The 19175-nt window shown below is 47.6% G+C and overlaps 1 protein-coding gene across 13 annotated transcripts in view; it reads left to right on the top strand.

Moving 5' to 3' along the window:
* Positions 1-19175, top strand: part of ADD1 (adducin 1) — a 38928-nt gene extending 19753 nt beyond the window's left edge. For 3 of the 13 annotated variants that reach the window (XM_087963452.1, XM_087963454.1, XM_087963450.1), the window contains exons 11-16: positions 2476-2577; positions 4303-4392; positions 5417-5509; positions 11554-11710; positions 12898-12993; positions 18045-19175. In XM_087963452.1, coding sequence (XP_087819578.1) covers positions 2476-2577; positions 4303-4392; positions 5417-5509; positions 11554-11710; positions 12898-12993; positions 18045-18400 — 894 coding nt within the window. In that variant the 3' untranslated portion in view covers positions 18401-19175. Of the gene's footprint in view, positions 1-2475; positions 2578-4302; positions 4393-5416; positions 5510-11553; positions 11711-12897; positions 12994-14100; positions 14136-18044 lie in introns of those variants that run through there. The other 10 variants (XM_087963460.1, XM_087963456.1, XM_087963462.1 and 7 more) reach the window with 5 other exon arrangements.

Here is a 19175-nt window from a genome sequence, read left to right as displayed (position 1 = left end):
CCTCAACAAATGCCTTGGCTTTAGACTCCTTTAGGCAGGTTTCCTACATGAAAGCCAGGCTGACGGGTCTGCTTTTGAGCAGTCCGTCCGCCTCCGTCCCAGTTGAGATTCAGCCGCCGAGCCATGTGCCCCTCTTTTGCCTTTTCACACTGGCAACCCCCCCCCAAAGCCTCCCAGGGCTGACCCCCCCTCCCCTTCTGCATGAAATGTTGCATGTGAGTAGGTGGCCGTAATTGAAGAGTCTTTCCTGTGGGGGGGCGGTTAGCCGGGGGTTGGGAATGGGCGGGTGGAGGCGGCATGATAAAGTTTGGCTGAGGTGTGGTCCAGTAAGAGGCTTGGCGGGCGCTGCCTCCCGAAGACTCCAAGGCCGCCATAGCTAACAGCTGCTTGGAGATAGGGATGTCAAATCCAGGTGTGCATGTGGCTGGCGGGTGACACTGGATGTCTCTAGGGCTGAGCAGAAAAACCTGCCGCCCTTCAGAGCTATTCAAAGGGCAGCACAGTTTAGGATTCAGCATAAACGGAGGCATCCTGTTGAGAATTTAGTTACCTTTAGTTCCTGTTTTTCCCTTTGCGCCTCTTGACGCAAAGCCCAAATTTGGGTCTCTGCCTTTCAGGATACTGGGGAATAATGCAGTTGTTCTTATACACGCTTAATGAGAGAACCGAGGGGAGATTTTTTTGATTATGGAGTGTTTTTTTTTCCTTCCCTTTAAAAAAAAATGCTACTACTGTCAGACGTTGAAATACCACTTCTTCGGGAAATAGCAAAATCAAACGTGCGTAAGAGTTTTGTATTTTCTTAGCACCCAAATCGAGCTGAAGAACTAAGACCAATGAAAACCGAAATTGTGGGAATACAATCTGATTTTGACATATTATAGTAGAACAGCTTTCAATCCCTATCCAGTAACTTCTGGTGTGTATATTTGATTTTTAAAATTTGTTTTATTTTTTTAAAAATCCAGTATGCTAAGGTTCTTAACATTGTTGCTAAATATCTTTTAATAAAAAGCTGGAGTAATTTTTATGTGAAAAGATAAGAACCCAGTGAGTATCCATAGCTCCATGTTCATTCCATTTTTTTACTTCATGTTTGCAAAACATTTTTTAAATTATGTTGCTTTTTAAGGAGTTCTATTTCTGGCTTTCCGTCTCAGAATTATTTTTGGGAGGAGTAGTATTTATGCAAAAACGGATTTGATTCAGAGTTGAGAGCTTACCCAGGCAATAAGTTGTTTATTAACGGGGCCAAACATGTCCTATTGAAAGAATAAATCTCATATTCATATTGGTAGGACAAACTTCTAAGCTGCTAACTTTATTGGTTAAATTAAGCAACCTTCTGCAAAAAAAGACAAATCCCTTTTGTAAATGCTTTTTTTTTCCAGCTTCGGAGATGTGGTTTTTTTGTTTTTTTTGTTTAATATATGAAGCCATAAGCTTTATATAAAACAACGACATCACCAAACTCTTGTGTTAGGCTGCTCCATCTATCTGTCTGTGTAAAAAACGGTTTTGAAACTTTCTACTCTTTTTTTTGAGTTTCGTTTTGAATTTAAACTTTGGTGATGCCCGCTCTTTCTTCATGGGACAAAATTAATCCACCTAGCCTGGTTATTATCATGCTGCTTTTCATATTTCTGTCATCTCGTGGTTTTCTGTTTGCTTTGATGTATTAAGATACCCGGGAAGTGAATCAATGATGTGGACAGTTAAAAAAAAAAAAATGGTTGAGCGCAAAATCTCCCATTTCCAGTTTTATATTTCCATAATTGGTCCCATCTGGATGAATAGCCTGGCACTAAGCCGGCTTATCGTGCCCTGCAAGGGTTAAGAGGGATTTATTCCAAAAAACAAACACCTTTGCATCAGAGGTGTAAGAGTTGTGGACTTCAGCTCCCAGAATTCCCTATCCTTCTGGAGAAGTCCACGGGTATTAAAAGTGACCGGGTCTCAAAGCTTTACGTCAGGGGTGACCAACCTTAGCTGGCTGGGGAATTCTGGGAGCTGAAGTCCACAGGTCTTAAAAGTGGCCAAGGTTGGACACCCCTGTTTTACATTGTAATGTGCACCACAGAGTCACCTCTTTTGGGAGGGAGGGGGGCGTCTTCTGATTTACAACCTTAAATTGCTTTAGTGGTCTCTCTGGCTGAAGAAGACCCTCCTGGGGAATCTCAACACCCCCTTCCAGATGCTCCATTTTTCCTGGGTTTGGCAGTTTGATCATGGGACACCCTCTTACTCCCTTCCCAATGCAGCTAAAACAGCTGTTCCAAACCAAAGGACAGCTCTTCTTTTGTCCCCCCACGCCCCCCAAAATAAATAAAACCCCCAATCATTGCTTCAATTCTCCTTCGTCAAATCTTGCATGATCTCCTGTGCGATAATGTTGCTGTTTTGAAGAGGCCGAGCGTTTCGAATCCCCTTCTCTTTTTTCTTAACACGCCTTTTTTTCCATGCTGTTGTTTACAGTGGACTAAAGAGGAGGTTCACAGGACTGCCTCATCGGCTCCCCCAAACCTCTTTGTTCCCTTGAACACGAACCCAAAGGAGGTCCAGGAAATGCGGAACAAGGTTTGTACTGGCCAGGAAAAGGGTGCTATAGCTTTGGTCTGCTTCCTCCTCTGGAGGTATGGGGAGATGCGCCGTCCGGCTCGTGGCCCATCGGAGACCCCTCTGAACAAGGGGGACAGAGAGGTCAGGGTGCGCCTTGGGCTGTATGGCTGGCGCTGGGCATGGGTGCCCAGAAAGGTCCTGGGCCATTGGAGATAATGGTTTGGGATCAGTACACATAGTCCTCAGACTTACAACAGTTCATCTAGTGACCGAAGTTATGACGACCCTGAAAAAAGTGACTTCTGATGACCGTTATTTGCACTTAACGGACCGTTGCACCATCCCCACGATTAGGTGGCCGGAATTCAGACCCTTGGCACCTGACTCGCATTTACGACCGTCCATCGCAGGGTCTCGTAGTCCCCTTTGGCGAAACTTCCAACCAGCCAAGTCAACAGGGGAAAGCCAGATCCGCTTAACCAACTGCGGTGATTCACTTAACAACAGTGGCAAGAAAAGACATCAAATGAGGCGAAAGTCCCTGAACAAATGTCTCACTCAGCAACATCCACCCTGGGCTCCGTTATGATCCTAAGTTGAGGACCACCTGTGTCGGAGAGGGGAGCGTTAGATTCTGGCAACATCAGAGGTCTGAACTTCATTTGCCCATTTGGAATGAAACAAACCAGGGCTTAGCAGAGGATCCAAGATCTTTCACGTGCTTTTTAAAAGCATTAACTGGGTCGAATGGATCTGTAGATTCGCCAGGTTGGAACAAGCCGGACCTGGAACTACCATGGGTCGAGCTTGGCTCATTGGCTGGACCTGCCCGTGGCTTACAAGGCAGTCCCTGAGTTAACGACCACAATGGAGCCCAACATTTCTGTGGCTGAAACATTGGTTGAAGGGTTTTTTTGCCCCGTTTTACAACTTTGCTCGCCTCGTTTGTTAAGCGAATCACTGCCCTTACTAAATTAGTAACAGAGTTGTTGAGTGAATCTGGCTTCCCCGTGGACTTTGCTTTTGTCAGGAGGTCACAAAAGGGGATCACATAACCAACCCTGGGACATTGCAACTGTCATAAATACGAAGCAGTTGCCAAAACATCTGAATTTTGATCACCTGACCACGGGGATGTTGCAGTGGCCCTAAAAGCATGGAAAAATGGTCATAAGTCCCCTTTCCCCCCCAGTGGCGTAACTTCAAACGGTCACTAAATGAACTGATGTGTTGTGGTTAGCCGGCAGCAGGTGCGGACGGCTGAGGAGAGCGAAGACTCAGATGAGGGGCCAGGACCATTAGGGAGTGGACTGTTGCCTTCACAGATTGGGAGTAAGGCTGCAAGGTAATGGCCCCTCCTTCAAGAAGATAAAAGCCAGCTGTCAATTGGATGTTCTTTGCAGGAAGCAAAGACATTTTGAAATTCGAGCCTCGTGGACCTTGCAGTATCTTAGTTGGTATTTGAAGACTCTTGTGTTGTAAAATATTTCTAGGTAATCTGTTATTCTTGGCAGCCTCGCACAGTTTTGGCAAGGCTCGTGCTTATCAAAGTTAATGAGTTTGCAGCAGCCTTTTAACCGGGGATTTGTAAGAATCATTAAAAGGTTTCTGTTCCCTTTGGTTCGTGTTTGTTTTATTGGAAAAGGGTTTGGGTCAGAACATGATGTAAGTTGAAGACTATCTGTATTTAACACTTGGGTTTGGTTTTTCCCCCTTTCTTTCTTTTTTTCTTTCCTTTGACAGATCAGGGAGCAGAACTTGCAAGACATTAAAACAGCCGGCCCCCAGTCTCAAGTTCTTTCAGGGGTTGTAATGGACAGGAGCCTTGTACAGGTGAGAACGTAACAACGCTGCTTCTGGTGGCACCCTGCATGAATGCGTGGCCTCTTTCTGCTGTCTCCCCCTTAACTTTAATTGACAGAGTGCCAGGATTCCAGCGATTGCCCCTAATTAAATCATGAGCCTCAGGCCAAGCTTCAAAGGAATCCAAAAGATTTATTAGGAGCAACATGTCAGGCATTAACCCGAATGAAGCCAACTCTGAGACGCGTAACTTACAGTCACCTGTGACCCTGTTTCCCCCCTCGCCCCCTGGGTGTGTCACCCTGGGCTGGGTGTCAACAATCACATTCTCCAATGAAGGATTTTCCCAGGCAGAAGGTCCGGTGCCTAGGCTACAATCTTTTAAAGATAAGCATGGAATGCATGTCTGGTTTTCATTGCCGATCTGCTCCTTCAGGCTTCCCCCCCTCCCCTCCTGCTTATGGCAACTTGGAAAAAAGCATAGGAAAGTTTTACGAGTTGACACAGAGAGCAGCTCTTGGTCAGGTAAGTGCGAGGAGCAAGCAGGTGCCGTCTTTACCACCCCACGGAGGGTTCAGCCACACAGTGGGAGGCTGCTCTCTTAGCGGTGTGCAGGTCACAGGGCACCAGGTAGGCTGTGTGGTGTTCCTGCATTCTCATTGCCCTGCAGGGAGGGACACCTTCACTGAAACGGGTGTATTATGTTTGGTGGGGCGGTTCAACAACAACAACAACCAACAACCTGTTAACCTGCCCCAAAACAAAAAAATCTGTCACATAACCTCCAATAAACCCACACTAAAGAGATGCAGGTTATGTCCAGGTGAACTTTCTTAGTGGCTTAAATATCGAGAGCGCCAGGTTATCGCTAAGGCAGAATTCAGGGTTGCTCAGCATGCGCTTCCTTGGCCGCTGCTTGCGTATTCGTCGACATTCTGAATGTGTTTCTGCATGGTGTTGGTTTTTTTTTTTTTAAGGCCATGTCGTAATGCTTTGAGCCGATAATCTAAGCCGGGGTTTTGGTTTGCTCTGTCTACTCAATTTCCTGTTTCAGGATGCTCCCCTCTCAGACTGTACGGAAACAATTGAAGGGCTCGACCCCACAGAGCAGGCCTTTAGTCCAGCTAAATCTGTCTCTGTTAGAAAGGTACTGACCGCTCTGTCCTTTCCACTCTCAATGCTCTTTCGCTTTTAACCTCCTTTTTATACCCTGGTTTATGGTTTCTCTTGCTTGGGGGTACAAAGGGATCTACACCTCAGGTGCGGCTTTGATGTCAAGTAGGATCTCTTGAGGCTTATAAGGGGAGCCCCCGATCCCCCAGGAAACGGCCCACTATGGGTCCGTGGCCCATTTGGAACCGGGCCGTAGGAGTGGCTGGCCTGCGCACACGTGTGCATCTCAACTTGTGCGAGCGGAGGGCTGAGGTGTGCACACGCTCAGCTCGACTTGTGCGATAAGTGGGCCGAGAAGTGGTTCCCCTCCTCCCGCCCTCCCTTGCCGGGCCATCAAGCCGTAAAGGTTTGGGACAGCTAGCTTCAAATATTCTTTGAATAATTCCCTTTTAAACATGGTTTAGTCCAGTGGTCACCAACTGGTGGGCCAGGGACCACTGGTGGGCTTTGAGAAAATTTTAGTGGTCCTCAGAGAAATGTCCCCCTCAAAGCAATTAATCCAGGCTGTGCGGGAACACAAGGCTGTGCCGCCCACATGGCCCGCCCACCCACTGGCCCCCACCCTTTGGCCGAGCGCAAACCTTACCTGGAGTAGAGCCACATGAGCTGGAACTGGAAGGTGAGACCAACGGCGGGGGAGGGAAATCCGCCCCGGGGTGGCTTGCTGACGTTGGTGGGAAAGTCGGTCCCATATTCCAGAGCTGCAGGAGTCACAGGACTGGCCCTTTGGTCACCCTGGAGCAGCTCCTCCAGTCCATGGCAGGCCGGTGCATCCAGGTGGAGGAGCAGCTGCTCCAGGATGACCAAAAGGCCAGTCTTGTGACTATGGCAGCTCTGGAATATGGCACCGACTTTCCCACCAACGTCACCAAGCCACTGTCAGTCAAAATTCATATTAGTGGTCCGCAGGATTTAAAATTATGAGTTTGGTGGTCCCTGAGGTCCAAAAGGTTGGCGACCCCTGGTTTAGCCAGTGTAATCCCTCAGAAGAGCCACAAATTTAACCAGGAATAATCCTGGTTGACACCCGGAAGCAGAACTGTGTGTTAATGGACCTCTGGCCACATTTGTGGTTATCCGAAGTCTTTTTACTACCTGCCAAACCAGCCCATATTTCCATGCACAGATAGAGAGAGGTTTCCTTTATAAATGAAGCAACAGAAGATGACCAAGACTGCATCTTGAGGCTTTGTGATTGGTGGATGATAGAATTTAGGGAGTGGGATCCAAACAGCCTGATCCTGCAGAGTTTCACATGGCCCTGGGATATGCATTGTTCACCTTTGCTGCCTGTGACTTGCAAAAGTCCTCAGGGAATCACCTCTTGGTCATCTACCCCCAAAAGTTACGAAGAGATCCTTTAGAATCAGTGCAGTGGCTCCCCCCCCAAATGTAGATTGCGTATAGCGTGAAAGGGTCACACAGCTCACTAGCATTCTGGCTATGGAAGATCCATAAAGCCTTGATTGAGGTTGGCTAAGATCTGATTAATTCAAAGTTGGGTTCCACAGAAAAATGGTGGACTGAAGACAGCTCCACAAAAACTGAAGGCAACAGCCGTGATGAAAAACTGGTGAACAGACCGGCGCTTTCAACTTCTCTGGACAAAAAAGAGGATGGGAATTTGCCCACAAGCGCTGTGGACAGTTGCTCCTTGTGAGGTTTTGAGCGCTGGGAAACGAGGCAGTAGCCATTTTGCTCAATCTGCATTTGGCACCTTGACAAGGATGCTAAGATGGGTGCTCTGGGCAGGGGAGTTCCACCAAGAAGGAAGAGGGAGAGAAGGGACTGCAAACTTGGGTTGTTTCTGATCAGTTGCTTCTGGAATTGGCTATGTCTAGTTTAATGAAAAGAAGGATTTAGGGATGACATGATAGCAGTTTTCCAGCATTTGAGGGGCTGCCACAAAGAAGAGGTGGTCAGCTTATTCTCCAAAGCACCTGAAGGCAGGACAAGAAACAATGGATGGAAACTAAATCAAGGAGAGAAACAACCTAGAACTAAGGAGGAATTTCCTGACAGTGAGAACAATTAATCTGTGGAACGACTTGCCTCCAGAAGTTGTGAACGCTCCAACATTGTGAGGTTTTTAAGAAAAAATTGGACAACGATTTGTCTGACAAGACATAAGTATTTCCTACCTGAGCAAGGAGTTAGACTAGAAGACCTCCAAGGTCCCTTCCAACTCTATTATTCTGTTATTCTGGTGGCTATCCTAGCTGAGGCAGCTTCAGAGGCCAATATTATCCGGGTAAATGGACAGGAACAGCAAATGGAAGTGCAGCATAGAATAGAATAGAATTCTTTATTGGCCAAGTGTGATTGGACACACAAGGAATTGGTCTTTGGTGCATATGCTCTCAGTGTACATAAGAAAAAATAAAATACATTCATCAAGAATCATAAGATACAACACAATCAAATCATACTAGGGAACAAATACAACTATAAATTGTAAAGATACAAGCAACATGGTGAAAAGTTGGAAGAGATAATAGGAACGATAAGAAGAATAGTAATACAGTCTTAGTACATAGTTGGACAGTGTTGTGGGAATTAGTTGTTTAGCAGAGTGATGGTGTTTGGGGAAAAACTCCTTGTGTCTAGTTCTGGTGTTCAGAGCCCTATGTTGTCAATTTGAAGGTAGAAGTTGAAACAATTTATGTCCAGGATGTGAGGGGTCTCTGGATAGGAGGGAAGAGGAAAGACATTTTTGTTAGTTGACTGATAACTTGAGAAGCTTCTGGATGGGGAAACTTCCCCTCAAAATCATTGCATGGCACAACACGAAATTATTCGGAAGTCACCGACATGAATAATGTCTAGGATCCATAAAGCTCCCTCACCTGGGTTAAAGTCATTGTTTCTGATTCCCACCATCAGAAAAGAACTGATGGTAGAAACCATCATTCACTAAGAAGAACTCAGAGAGATGGTCATTACAGGTAGTCCTCATCTTACAACCACAATTGAGCCCAAAATTTGAATCACTGCAGTTATTAAATTATTAACCCGGTTGTTATGTGAATCTGGCTTCCTCGTTGACTTTCCTCATCAGAAGGTCGCAAAAGGGCATCACGCAACCCCAGAACATTACAACCGTCATAAATATGAATCAGTTAATGTAAACCACGTGACCATGGGGATGCTGCAATGGTCATAAATGTGACAAATAGTCATGTCACTTTTTCAATGTTGTAAATTGGAGTGGTTAAGCCGAGGTCTGCCTGTACCTTCTGCCAAAAGCTATCCGCAGATCGAAATGGATCTGTTGGGCTGTGGTTGAGCATAATGGAAACCACATGCTGCGTTCCACCATAAGTGCTTTGTGCGATGAAGCAAGAACACGGAGGGCGTTCAGGGCCTGAACAGCCTTACCACATCGTCAAAGGAAGAGTAAATCCCGCTTTGTATCAGAGATGCCCGTAGTAGATGATCACGCTATCTGTCCGTTGTCTGAGGTGAGGTTGAAGGATTCGTCTCAGAGGTCCAAGTAGGACCACAGGAGCAGATGAAGAAAGCAAGTGTTTGGGGACAATCTGTGACCCAGTATCGGTAGGACTTGCGTGAATTTCTGGTCACCTTCCGTGGCAAAGTTACCCAAACTCTTTATCATCTGATCATAGAGTCTCTGATGGGTTTAGAGATGTTTCTCTAGAGCAGGGTCTCAACCTTGGCCACTTTAAGACTAGCGGACTTCAACTCCCAGAGTTCCTCAGCCAGCTTTGCTGGCTGAGGAACTCTGGGAGTTGAAGTCCGCTAGTCTTAAAGTGGCCAAGGTTGAAGATCCCTGCTCTAGAGGGTGTGTGTGTGTGTGTTTGTGTGTGTTACTTCTCCAGTTCTTGGCAGAACGTCCACACCAATCTTGGTTCCCCAGCAGTGGTGGGATTCAAATGGTTTTATCACCGGCTCGGTGGGAGGGCTTTGCAGCTTTCCCCATACTAGCTGAGACCTGCAGTGCCAATCAGCTGAGAGGATAAAGAAGAGAAAAGCTGAAGGGCAGGTGGGAGGGCCAATCCTGCCATTTTCCCTTCTTTTTCCTATCAGCTGATTGTTGGGGGAGTTTTTTTCCTCCTCTCAGCTGATCATCGGCTTTTTTTTTTTTTTTTTTTACTACCGGTTCACTCAAACCGGCCGAAAACGGTAGCATACCATCACTGTTCCTCAGGCTTTTGACAGTGGCGAGATAGTTTATTTTTCCTTCTGCCTTTTCTATTGGGCCTCATCACTTTATTCATAACCCTTCACTCTCCCCCTTTTCTCTTGCTTTTCTCTTTGCTCCCTTTCCATATCTTAGCCCTTCGGAGAAGATTCTTGGAAAACCAGCTTTTGTTTTGGGGACAGTCTTAGCCAGGCCTTTGCCACTGGGATCAGGGGATGCTCAGCTCCCCACAACCAGCCTACATTCCCCACTATAAAACGGCTTTGGTATTATCCCTTTCACCTGGCTTGAAATTGAAATGTAGTTGTTGTTCCCTCCCTGAACAGCCCTGGTATAAATTATATGTGATCCTTCCTCCCAAACTCTTGCCAGTGTCCAAAAACACCCAAGGAATTGTCGTCGTGTGTTTGAGATCTGTCGCATCGGGAGGACATTATGAGAGAGTTCCTGATAGGATCTCAGTAGGAGAACTGTGATTCTAAATGTTACTTCATATAGCTAACGGTATGCAGGAAAGACCTTGGGAGACGGACTGTACGATGAAGTAGAAGTGGTTTATCTGCTCTGGTTTCCAACCTGGTAAAGTTGACCTTAGTTATCCTTGGGAACTGTGGCAAGGTCCCTCCTGAGCTGCTTCATCCACTATGCGGCTGCAGGCTCTGCTGTCTCTTATCTGACTGGTATCCAGGTGGCATCTCTCCAACCATATCTCCCAAGGTCCTTCCAACATCCCTTCCAATATATTTACAGCACTGCATACAAACGGCAAGGGAGTCGTTAATAGATGCAAGTTTACATTTTCGATTTGACTTTATTCTTGCAGAAATTGGACGGGACAGAATAATAGGCCCTGACCTTTACAGATACAAAGCTTGAATTTAGACTTAGCTCTTTTACCTCTCTTTCCATCTATCAATTTTGAATTGGTTTGAGCAGCCGTGATTACTAGTGGAATATCTTTCCATTGTTGTCCAGAGTGCTTGTTACCCCACTTAAGTGGCCAGCCAGCAAAAGCACTCTTGTATTTATCCAGTCAGTTGATTCGGCAATATTTATAGTGCAGTTTAATCAGAAAGCTATTTGCTAGTTTTTAACAATTTAATCAACCTTGTTTTGTTTTTCTTTAAAAATTGCCTGTGTTAGATTCTGTCCTGACCCAGCTCCCAAACACGACAAGCCCTCTGCATTTAACTAAATGTTCCCTTTATTAGGAATGCCAGCAGCCCCGGCATAAACTCTCTCTCTTTCTCTCTTTCCCTGTCCCTCACAGCAGACTAACAAGTGGCTGACTGGCAGGGAAATGAATAGTTGTCTGCCACACCTATTCATCTATGCCCCCCCCCCCGCCTTTTATCTCCAGAGCTAGGGTGAGGCTTCGCTAAGCAGCGGTGGTTCTTCTGTCCCAAGGACCGGCCCATAGATTCCTGCTGCTCTCTCCTCTCCTCTGCCTTCCGCGCATCCGTGTCAGGCACTGGACCCAGCTGTTCCTCCTCTACCTCATCAGCCACCTCCAGACCTGGGGGCTGTTGACACTCCATCTGAGGGCTTATGGATGGCCCAGGCTCTGCCTCTGTCTCTCTCTCTCTGCCAGCTCCATTTCCTCTCCCCCCTCGGAGCTCTCAGGTTGTCTCGATGCTGGCCCTGACTACTCCCACGCCACCGCCTTCTCTGATTTGGCTGCTGGAGGCCACAACAGATTCCTAGGGCAAGATCAGCAGGGCAGCGCTCAGGTTCCAAATTAAGCTGTTCAGGGACATTGCTTCATTAGCATTGAGTGCTTTGCTACCCCCACTCCCCCAGTGCCTCCAATCTCTGTACCTCAGATGGTGAGAGAGCTGTCTCTTCTTCTGATTTAGGGGGAGCTGGTGACCGCCTCCAAGGCCATCATTGAGAAGGAGTACCAGCCCCGTGTCGTCATGAGCACCACTGGACCCAACCCTTTCCACAAACTCACGGACCAAGAACTGGAGGAGTATCGCCAAGAAGTCGAAAGGAAACAGAGGCAGTCGGAAGGTTTGTGCGTAGCATCAACTGGGCACCTGTGATCCCGTTGCAATAGCCGTAGCACTTAGACTTATATACCGTTTCACAGTGCTTTTACAGCCCTCTAAATGGTTTACAGAGTCGGCCTCTTCCCCCCCAAAAAACAATCTGGGTTCTCATTTACCGACCTCGTAAGGACGGGAGGCTGAGTCGACCTTTGAGCCAGTCAGGATCGAACTGCTGGCAGTGGGCAGAATCAGCCTGCTATACTGCATTCTAACCCCTGCGCCACCAGAGAAGGGAGGGAGGGAAGGAAGGGAGGGAGGGAGGAAGGAAGGAAGGAAAATTAAAGTGAAGGGAAGTCAGGAGGAAGATGAAATGGAAGGAAAGAAGGAAGGAGAGGGAGGAAGAGACCCTTAGCTATAGACTTACAATCCCACTTTCCAGCCCTCTCTACATGGTTTATAAAGTCAGCCTCTTGCCCCCAAGAATCTGGGTCCTCATTTGACCGACCTCGGAAGGACGGAAGGCTGAGTCGACCTTGAGCCTGGTGAGATTCGAACTGCCAAATTGCAGTCAGCCGGCAGTCAGCAGAAGTAGCCTGCAGTACCACACACTAACCACTGTGCCACCCTGGCTCATTTGCACCTGGCCGAAGGGGCAAACCTTGTTGGCATAACGTGGAATCGCTTCCAGAGTTTCCCGTGGGCCGGTGCTCATGGCACCTGCGAATCCATGCCATGTGTTTTGTCTAACCACACCATCATCCTCTCTCTGACTTACAGCCCAGAAGGGGAACCACGGGGCTGCCGCTATTATTTCTTTGCATCATTGCATTTGTTTCCACAAGCTTTCTATTTTCCTGTGTGAACGAGAAGGGGTGCTGTTGACACCACGTTTGCAAAGGAGAGAAATGGTTGCAGTCACAGGCAGGCCTCAACGTAACGACCACAGTTTTGAGCCCAACATTTCTATTGCTAAGTGAGGTTTGCTCCATTTAACGACTTTTCTTGCCACAATCAAGGAAGGTTGTAAAATGGGGAGAAATTCACTTTAATAGATGGTCTCGCTGAGCAACAGATACGTTGGGCTTAACTGTGGCTGTAAGCCGAGGACTCCCCGCATTTCATTTCACAAAGAAAGATTGGTTTATTGGCTTGCGGGTTTGTTTGTTTGTTTGTTTGAAAAGAATTCGGTTGTACTTCTGTTTTGTGTAGAAGATTGTGAAGACGGCAGACAGCAGGGAGACAGGAGCTCTCCGGACCAAACTATTGCTTCCACCCCACCCAGCACTCCGGTCAAACTCGAGGAAGGTACGTGTGTCGCGAGGTTTGCGTCGGAGGCGTTGCGTTTCCATCCACACTTCTTCCAAAGGAGGTGGAGCTGAAAGGGAGCTCCCGGGCACGATTTTCCAAGGAAACCCCCACCCCCCCCCCCCCGGAAGGTCTCGGCAGAAACATTCACTCCCACTTCCACGTTTCAGTGGCCGGGAAGAGCAATCGTAGCTTTCTCACAAAGCTTCCCCAGTCCCTCTGACAAATCCAGTAGCTTTGAAGCTCCCCCTTTTACGTCTGATCCATAAGTTACCCAGCCTGATCCGTCCTCCTTGAACTGGGAGAGAAGAATTGGCTCAAAGCCTGCCGACTTCGCTCGGAGGCCGTTTCCCCTTCCCCCTTCACTTTGATGGAGCTTAACAAAATGAAATTCAACATAGAGGAAAGTAAAGTCTGACCCTTAGGCAAGAAAAACCAAAAGTACACATACAGACTGGGTGAAACCAGGCTCAATGGCAGTAACTGTGAGAGGGATCTTGGAGTCTTAGTGGACAACCAGCTAAATAGGAGCCACCAGCCCAGAGCTGGCCCCCCCCCCTTCCCTCCACCCCCACTTCCTGGGACATGAACTGCTCGGTCCCGTGTTCCGGCAGCCTTCCTCATCGGAGGCTTTGCCTTCAGCCTGGGGATGATGCTTCCCACCAAGTCCAGCAGGGAGTCGGGAGTGCAGGATGGATGGGATATAGGAGAGAGGAGGAGGAGGAGGAGGAGTCAGCACCTGGGTTGCATCTTCCTTAAGTGTTGCTGTGATTGGGTCTCCCCATTTTGGTGTGTTATTTTAGAAAGATGTCTCTGTTCAGGGACCCCAAGGCCAGAGGCATCTTTCAGTGACATTTTGTGGCTTGGTGACCTTGTGCCAGCAGCCGGTGTTCCTTGTCTTCTTCGTCCCCTGGGTATTGCCCGCCCATCTGTGATGAAATTATCTGTGTGCCCCCCCCCCCCTCCCCATTTCATTCTGTAACCTCTTAAGAATGGCCATAGCCGTTCTTTTTCTCCGACTCAGTGGCTGTGATGGATGCATAGACTTTCTCTTTGTGCTTTCTTTTTTTTTTTCCTTTCTTCTTCCTGTGGCTGCCTTACAAACAGGAGGTGGATGTGCTAAAGAGTACCTGTTGCCATAGTAAGTACTACGGAGTTCCCTCCTGCTTTTGCGCTACCTTGTTGTTTTTTTCCTCCGCTTTGCTTCCTTGTTACGATCTTATTTTATTTTATTTTATTATTGCTATTATTTTTGCCCTTTTTTCTTTCCCTACGTCTTCGTCCTGGTGTGGATTTGATCCGTCAGGCGCCTGGCATACTTTTTTTTTTTCTTTTTTCATTTTGGACTTTGCTTAATTCTTTCATTCCCTTGGCCAGCTTTCAACAGATCGGAGGCGCATCTAATTTGGAGTGCAGATTAGATGCGTGTAACCGTGGTTGGATCTTCTTGGCACTGTAATCCACTTCATCAGGGAAGACAAAACCCTTTCCTCAGAGGGAAGGAAGGCATTGGCTAGGGGAGGTCATGCTTCTTACAACGTAGCTGTCAGGAATCCAGTGATTGCCCTAATTAAACCTTGAGCTTCGCGCCAAGCTTCAAAAGAAACCAAAAGATTTATTAGGAGCAACATGTCTGGCATTAACCTAAATGAAGGCAACTCTGGCCTACGTAATTTACAGTTACCTGTGACCCTATTTGCCCCCTTCCTTCTGAGTGTGTCATAAATCAGATTCTCCAATGAAGCACGGTTCACGGGCTGGGTGTCATCAATCACGTTCTCCAATGAAGGATTTTCTCAGGCAGAAGATCCGGTAGCTTAGCTACAATCTTTGTAAGATAAGTGTTGGAATGTACTTCTGGTTTTAAACTACCACCCTTCTTCAGATTTCCTTCTCTCCCCCCCACCCTATTTATGGCAACTCTAAAACAAGCATAGGAATGCTTTACGAGTTGACAATAACAATAATCTCTAAACCTTGGGAACTTCCTTAGGATAGAAATACCAACATACTAAATAGGCATATTCACTTCTCTTTTTTACAAGTGGCCCATGTCCTCTGCCCAGAAGGACATGGGCCACCTTCCTTCTGGGCATCAGGTCCATCTCAAATGATGCTTCAAGTAAAGAAACCAGATACCTGCGTTTCTCTGGTCTTTAACATATGACCATTGTAACTTAGAGTATTATCTATGTGTACGATGGCAAAACTCGCCACAATTTATACAAAATGGAGACACGCCATCCTTTAGCTGTATTTAAAACTATCAGAATGGCTACATATTTCATGTGAGTTACGAAGAAATGCATATTAGCACTGGGCAATTCAGTAGGTCCTAATTTTTCTTCTGAAGGCTCTCCATTTAGAAACAGAACATCCCTTCAGGTAAAATCTAACAAGCCAGAGGATGGTTTACAAAGTAACTTTTGGGTGTTTTCCATAGCCATGCCACCAGGCGTTTTATATCCCAATTAAGAAAGTGGCTGTTTTTCTGTCCAGAGCACTAAAAAAAAAAATGAAAACAGGAAAGGAGTTAAAAAAGGGACTTGCGAAGGATTTTTCAGCAAAGCTAATTGAGCTTTTAATTTGCCCAAAATGGCTTTTATCCTTTCACTCCGCTTTTTAAATTACCTAACGAAAGTTTTTTTTTGTTTTTTGTTTTAAACTTCTAACGGTTTTCGGTTTGCTGAGTTTGACGTCATTATAACCTAACCAATTCTAAACTTGAAATGAAAATACACAATGCGCAGAATTGTTTGAATACCAAATTATCCCACAGAATGGTAAATCTCTACCAAATCCCCTAAATTCGATGACGATTCTAAGAAAACATAAATCTGGCTAGATCTTCCCATCTCCAGATTCACTCATGTTTTAAATCATGCCATGTACTTGAAACCAGCGTAACCTGGAACCTTTCCAGAATGTGCTAAACCCTTTTTTTTTTCTTCTTCTTCTTCTGCTGAACGTGTCCTTCCTCTTGGGATCACAAGACGGTGAAGAATGGCCTTTTTCCTGGCAGGAAAACCTGGAAATGTCTTAACAGAGCGAACAGTATAAGCACCCTGGTTCCTGTTGCTTTGATCAAATGGATCACGAGCTGTTCCGCTGCTCTTCCTTGTTGACCGCTCAGGTGTCTGGCTGGGGGAGATGATCCACCCCGCACCTGACTTGGTCATCAGGACACGCTCAGGCACCCCAATCCCTCTTTTTTTCCTCTCATTTCATCTAAGCTAGGGGTCTGCAATCTTAAACACTCAAAGAGCCATTTGGGCCCATTTCCCACAGAAAACACCAGGAGCCAATAATTTCACAACTGATGTGAGTGGGTGGGTGTGGCCAACTCAATGTCACTCCCACCCAGTCACCTCCTGCTCTGGAATATGGAGCAGAGTCTCCATCCCCCGCCATCACCCTTACCTTCTCAGGCCAGGCGAGGAGTGACGGGGAGGGAAGGGGCCAGCCAGTGGTGGGATCAGCCAACAGGGAGCCGCAACAGAGTGCCCAAAGAGCAGCAAGTTGTGGCTCCAGAGCTGCAAGTTGCAGACCCCTGATCTAAGCAGAAAGGCCAAAAGGTTTGGACATTGACTTCCCCCTTTGCACATCAAGAGCTGACTTCAAGGGCCAGCCTGGAGGATGTTTTCCCACCCACCCTCCCCTGCCCGGAGGCTCTTTCCCCTTCTCGGCCCTGGAACTCCCAGAGCTCCCATGGCTGGCTCGGGAATTCTGGGAGTTGAAGTCCACTGCTGGTAAAGGGGCCGTAGTTGCCCACCTCTGTTTTATAAGAACAGAAGGAGAGAGGTGTGCACGCACCTGTCTGAGAAAGGCCTACCTGTTGCAACCACCGTTGCTATTTAGAGCGAGGGAGGGAAGATTTTCATAAGCCCCTGAAAGAACTAAACTGTGCCCACAACTTTGCCGTTCCCTAATCCACCAAAACCGGGGAAGGTAGTTGGTGACTGTCCAGGATTATCCCGAACATTTGGCAAAGTCAGTCCCTCGGGTTCCTCAAAAGAAATGGAGATTGGGAGCTCCAGCAGCAGCCTCCCAGGTCTTTTATCTTCACGAGCTCTTCCCTCAGACCTGGCAGAACCTCTGGGTGATGCTGAAGGCCAACTTCGGCCTATGCTTGTGAACTCCACAGTCTGGGGGCTCTTGAGAGGTCCTTGACATTTTTTTTTTTTTGCTCTGTCGGTGATGCTAGTATTTCTAGTCCTCCAAGCTGTAGAGCGTCAAGCTTAGGGGCTGCCAGTGCCAGCCCCTCCCCCTGAACCATTCTAGAAATGCAGCTCTTCCAGGGGTGGAAATTGGTGCCATCAACCAGGGTGCCAGGTACCACGGAGCTGACCCCGAAACCTCCCGTTATCTTGAGCGTACTCTGAGAGCGGCCGTCCCCCTGGACAAGGAAACCGCCATGCGATTCTCCACGTTTCCACCCGGAAGGCAGCTGGGTTAACACCTTGAGTTTAACATCAGGCCCCCCACCTCGTCCCTTTCCCGCAGCCAGGAAAGTCCCTAAAACAAGCAGGAGCCCCCCGCCCCCAAAATTGGGAGCATCGACCCTTTTGGGGTTGTTTGCATGCATTTTAGGCTCGTGGTGGTGGAACTGGTCAACTCCCTGCAGCCAACTCGCCACGAGACAATTGAACAATTCTATTTATTTTATTTTATTAATAATAATTTATAATAATAATTTATTTATTTAATAATGTTTGCTCTTTACACTTCATTCGGTGCCTCCCTCTTGCATTCTTTCTTTAATTATTCTGTTCCACTATTTATTTGGATACTGATGTAACTCGTCCCGCAGCGAGTTGGCCGCAGCGAATTGTTGTCAACTCCGCAGTGCTGCTTTGTCTAGCAAACCGAGGCCCCCTCTGAGAGGAGAAGGCTCAAGTTACTTATAAATAAGGAGAACCTGGCCGGCTTCTCTATTCCGGGCCACGTAGATGGAATGGGTCTGCCCAGGATTGATCCCCAGAGGCCGGTTCAGGAAGGTGGTTGCAAAGAAACCCCCTCTTCACCTGCCTCTCCTGTCGTTTCTCCCCCAGAATGTCCGCCTGTTCAGACGGGCCACGAAGGCAGCGGCGCCAACAGCAGCGAAGCGGCCCCCTCCCAGCCAAGCCTCCCAGACCTCACCGCTCCCGACCAGCCTTCCGAAGAAGTCTTTGGGACGGAGGAGGAAGAAGACCCCGACCTTGCCGTCCCCCAGAAGGAGGATCCTCCCGAGAGTCCCCAGCCTTACCCCTCCCCGAGTGGAGAGCCTCCCCCTTCTCCCCTGGCCGAGGAGGGGGCAGCAGCCGAAGCCGGCAGCGAGGAGTCTCCGGGGAAGTCTCCCTCCAAAAAGAAGAAGAAGTTCCGCACCCCGTCCTTCCTCAAGAAGAGCAAGAAGAAGAGCGACTCCTGAAGACCCTGCCCCCCACCCCAAAGGGAAGGCCGGGTCTTTATGCCTCTCCCTTTATTAATCCCGGAATATATCAGATTCTACCCTGTGCTTTCTGTTTGGTCTTTCTTGTTTAAAAAAAAAAAAGAAAAAGGGACAGATAACACTATAGCTTGACTGTTTTTTGAGTTTATAACTGGAATTTAGCCAAGCAGAAGGTGATGATTCTGTGTGCGCAAACCCCTCCCCCAAAAAAACCAGCCAAAACGGGAGCATCCCGAGCATGTGAAGGAAGAGAGGCTTTCCCTGGTGGGAGAGCCCCTTGGTTAAACGTTGAAGTTCTCTCCCTGCTCCCTCCCTCTCCCTTTCCTCCCGGCTTCCTATGTGAAGGCAATGCGCTCTGCTCACTCCTAAGTCTGCTCTGGTGCAGGTGGCTTTGCGTCCGGCTGGCGGAGCGGAGCCCATTTGTGTGCAGGGGAAGGGCCCCCCTCTTGCAGCCGCTTCCTCTGCCTTGCCCCGTGGCTTCACGGCCGCTTTCTGCCTTGCTTGGTGTCGTAACATCGCTGAGACTGGAGCCTATTTTTGTGTCTTAAGAATGAAGTAACTTGTGGCATTTTCTTGCTCATCCCCCCTCCCCTTCCCTGCCTGTTTTCTATTCAGTTTAATAATAGCCTTTTTCCACAGAATAATCAGCTATTTTACTAATTTGTTTTCTAGCAAAGCATTGTACTCAAGTCACTTAATACCGATGAAAGATAAGTTCACATCGTTGGAAAATAAAATGTATTCCTAGCAGGCA

This window comes from Notechis scutatus, chromosome 4 (genome assembly GCF_049901735.1).
Source record: "Notechis scutatus isolate UNSWTSFEM ecotype Mainland chromosome 4, rNotScu1.2, whole genome shotgun sequence".
NCBI lineage: Eukaryota > Metazoa > Chordata > Lepidosauria > Squamata > Elapidae > Notechis > Notechis scutatus.
The sequence above is the reverse complement of the archived record's forward strand: the minus strand, read 5'-3'. Positions and strand labels throughout refer to the sequence as shown.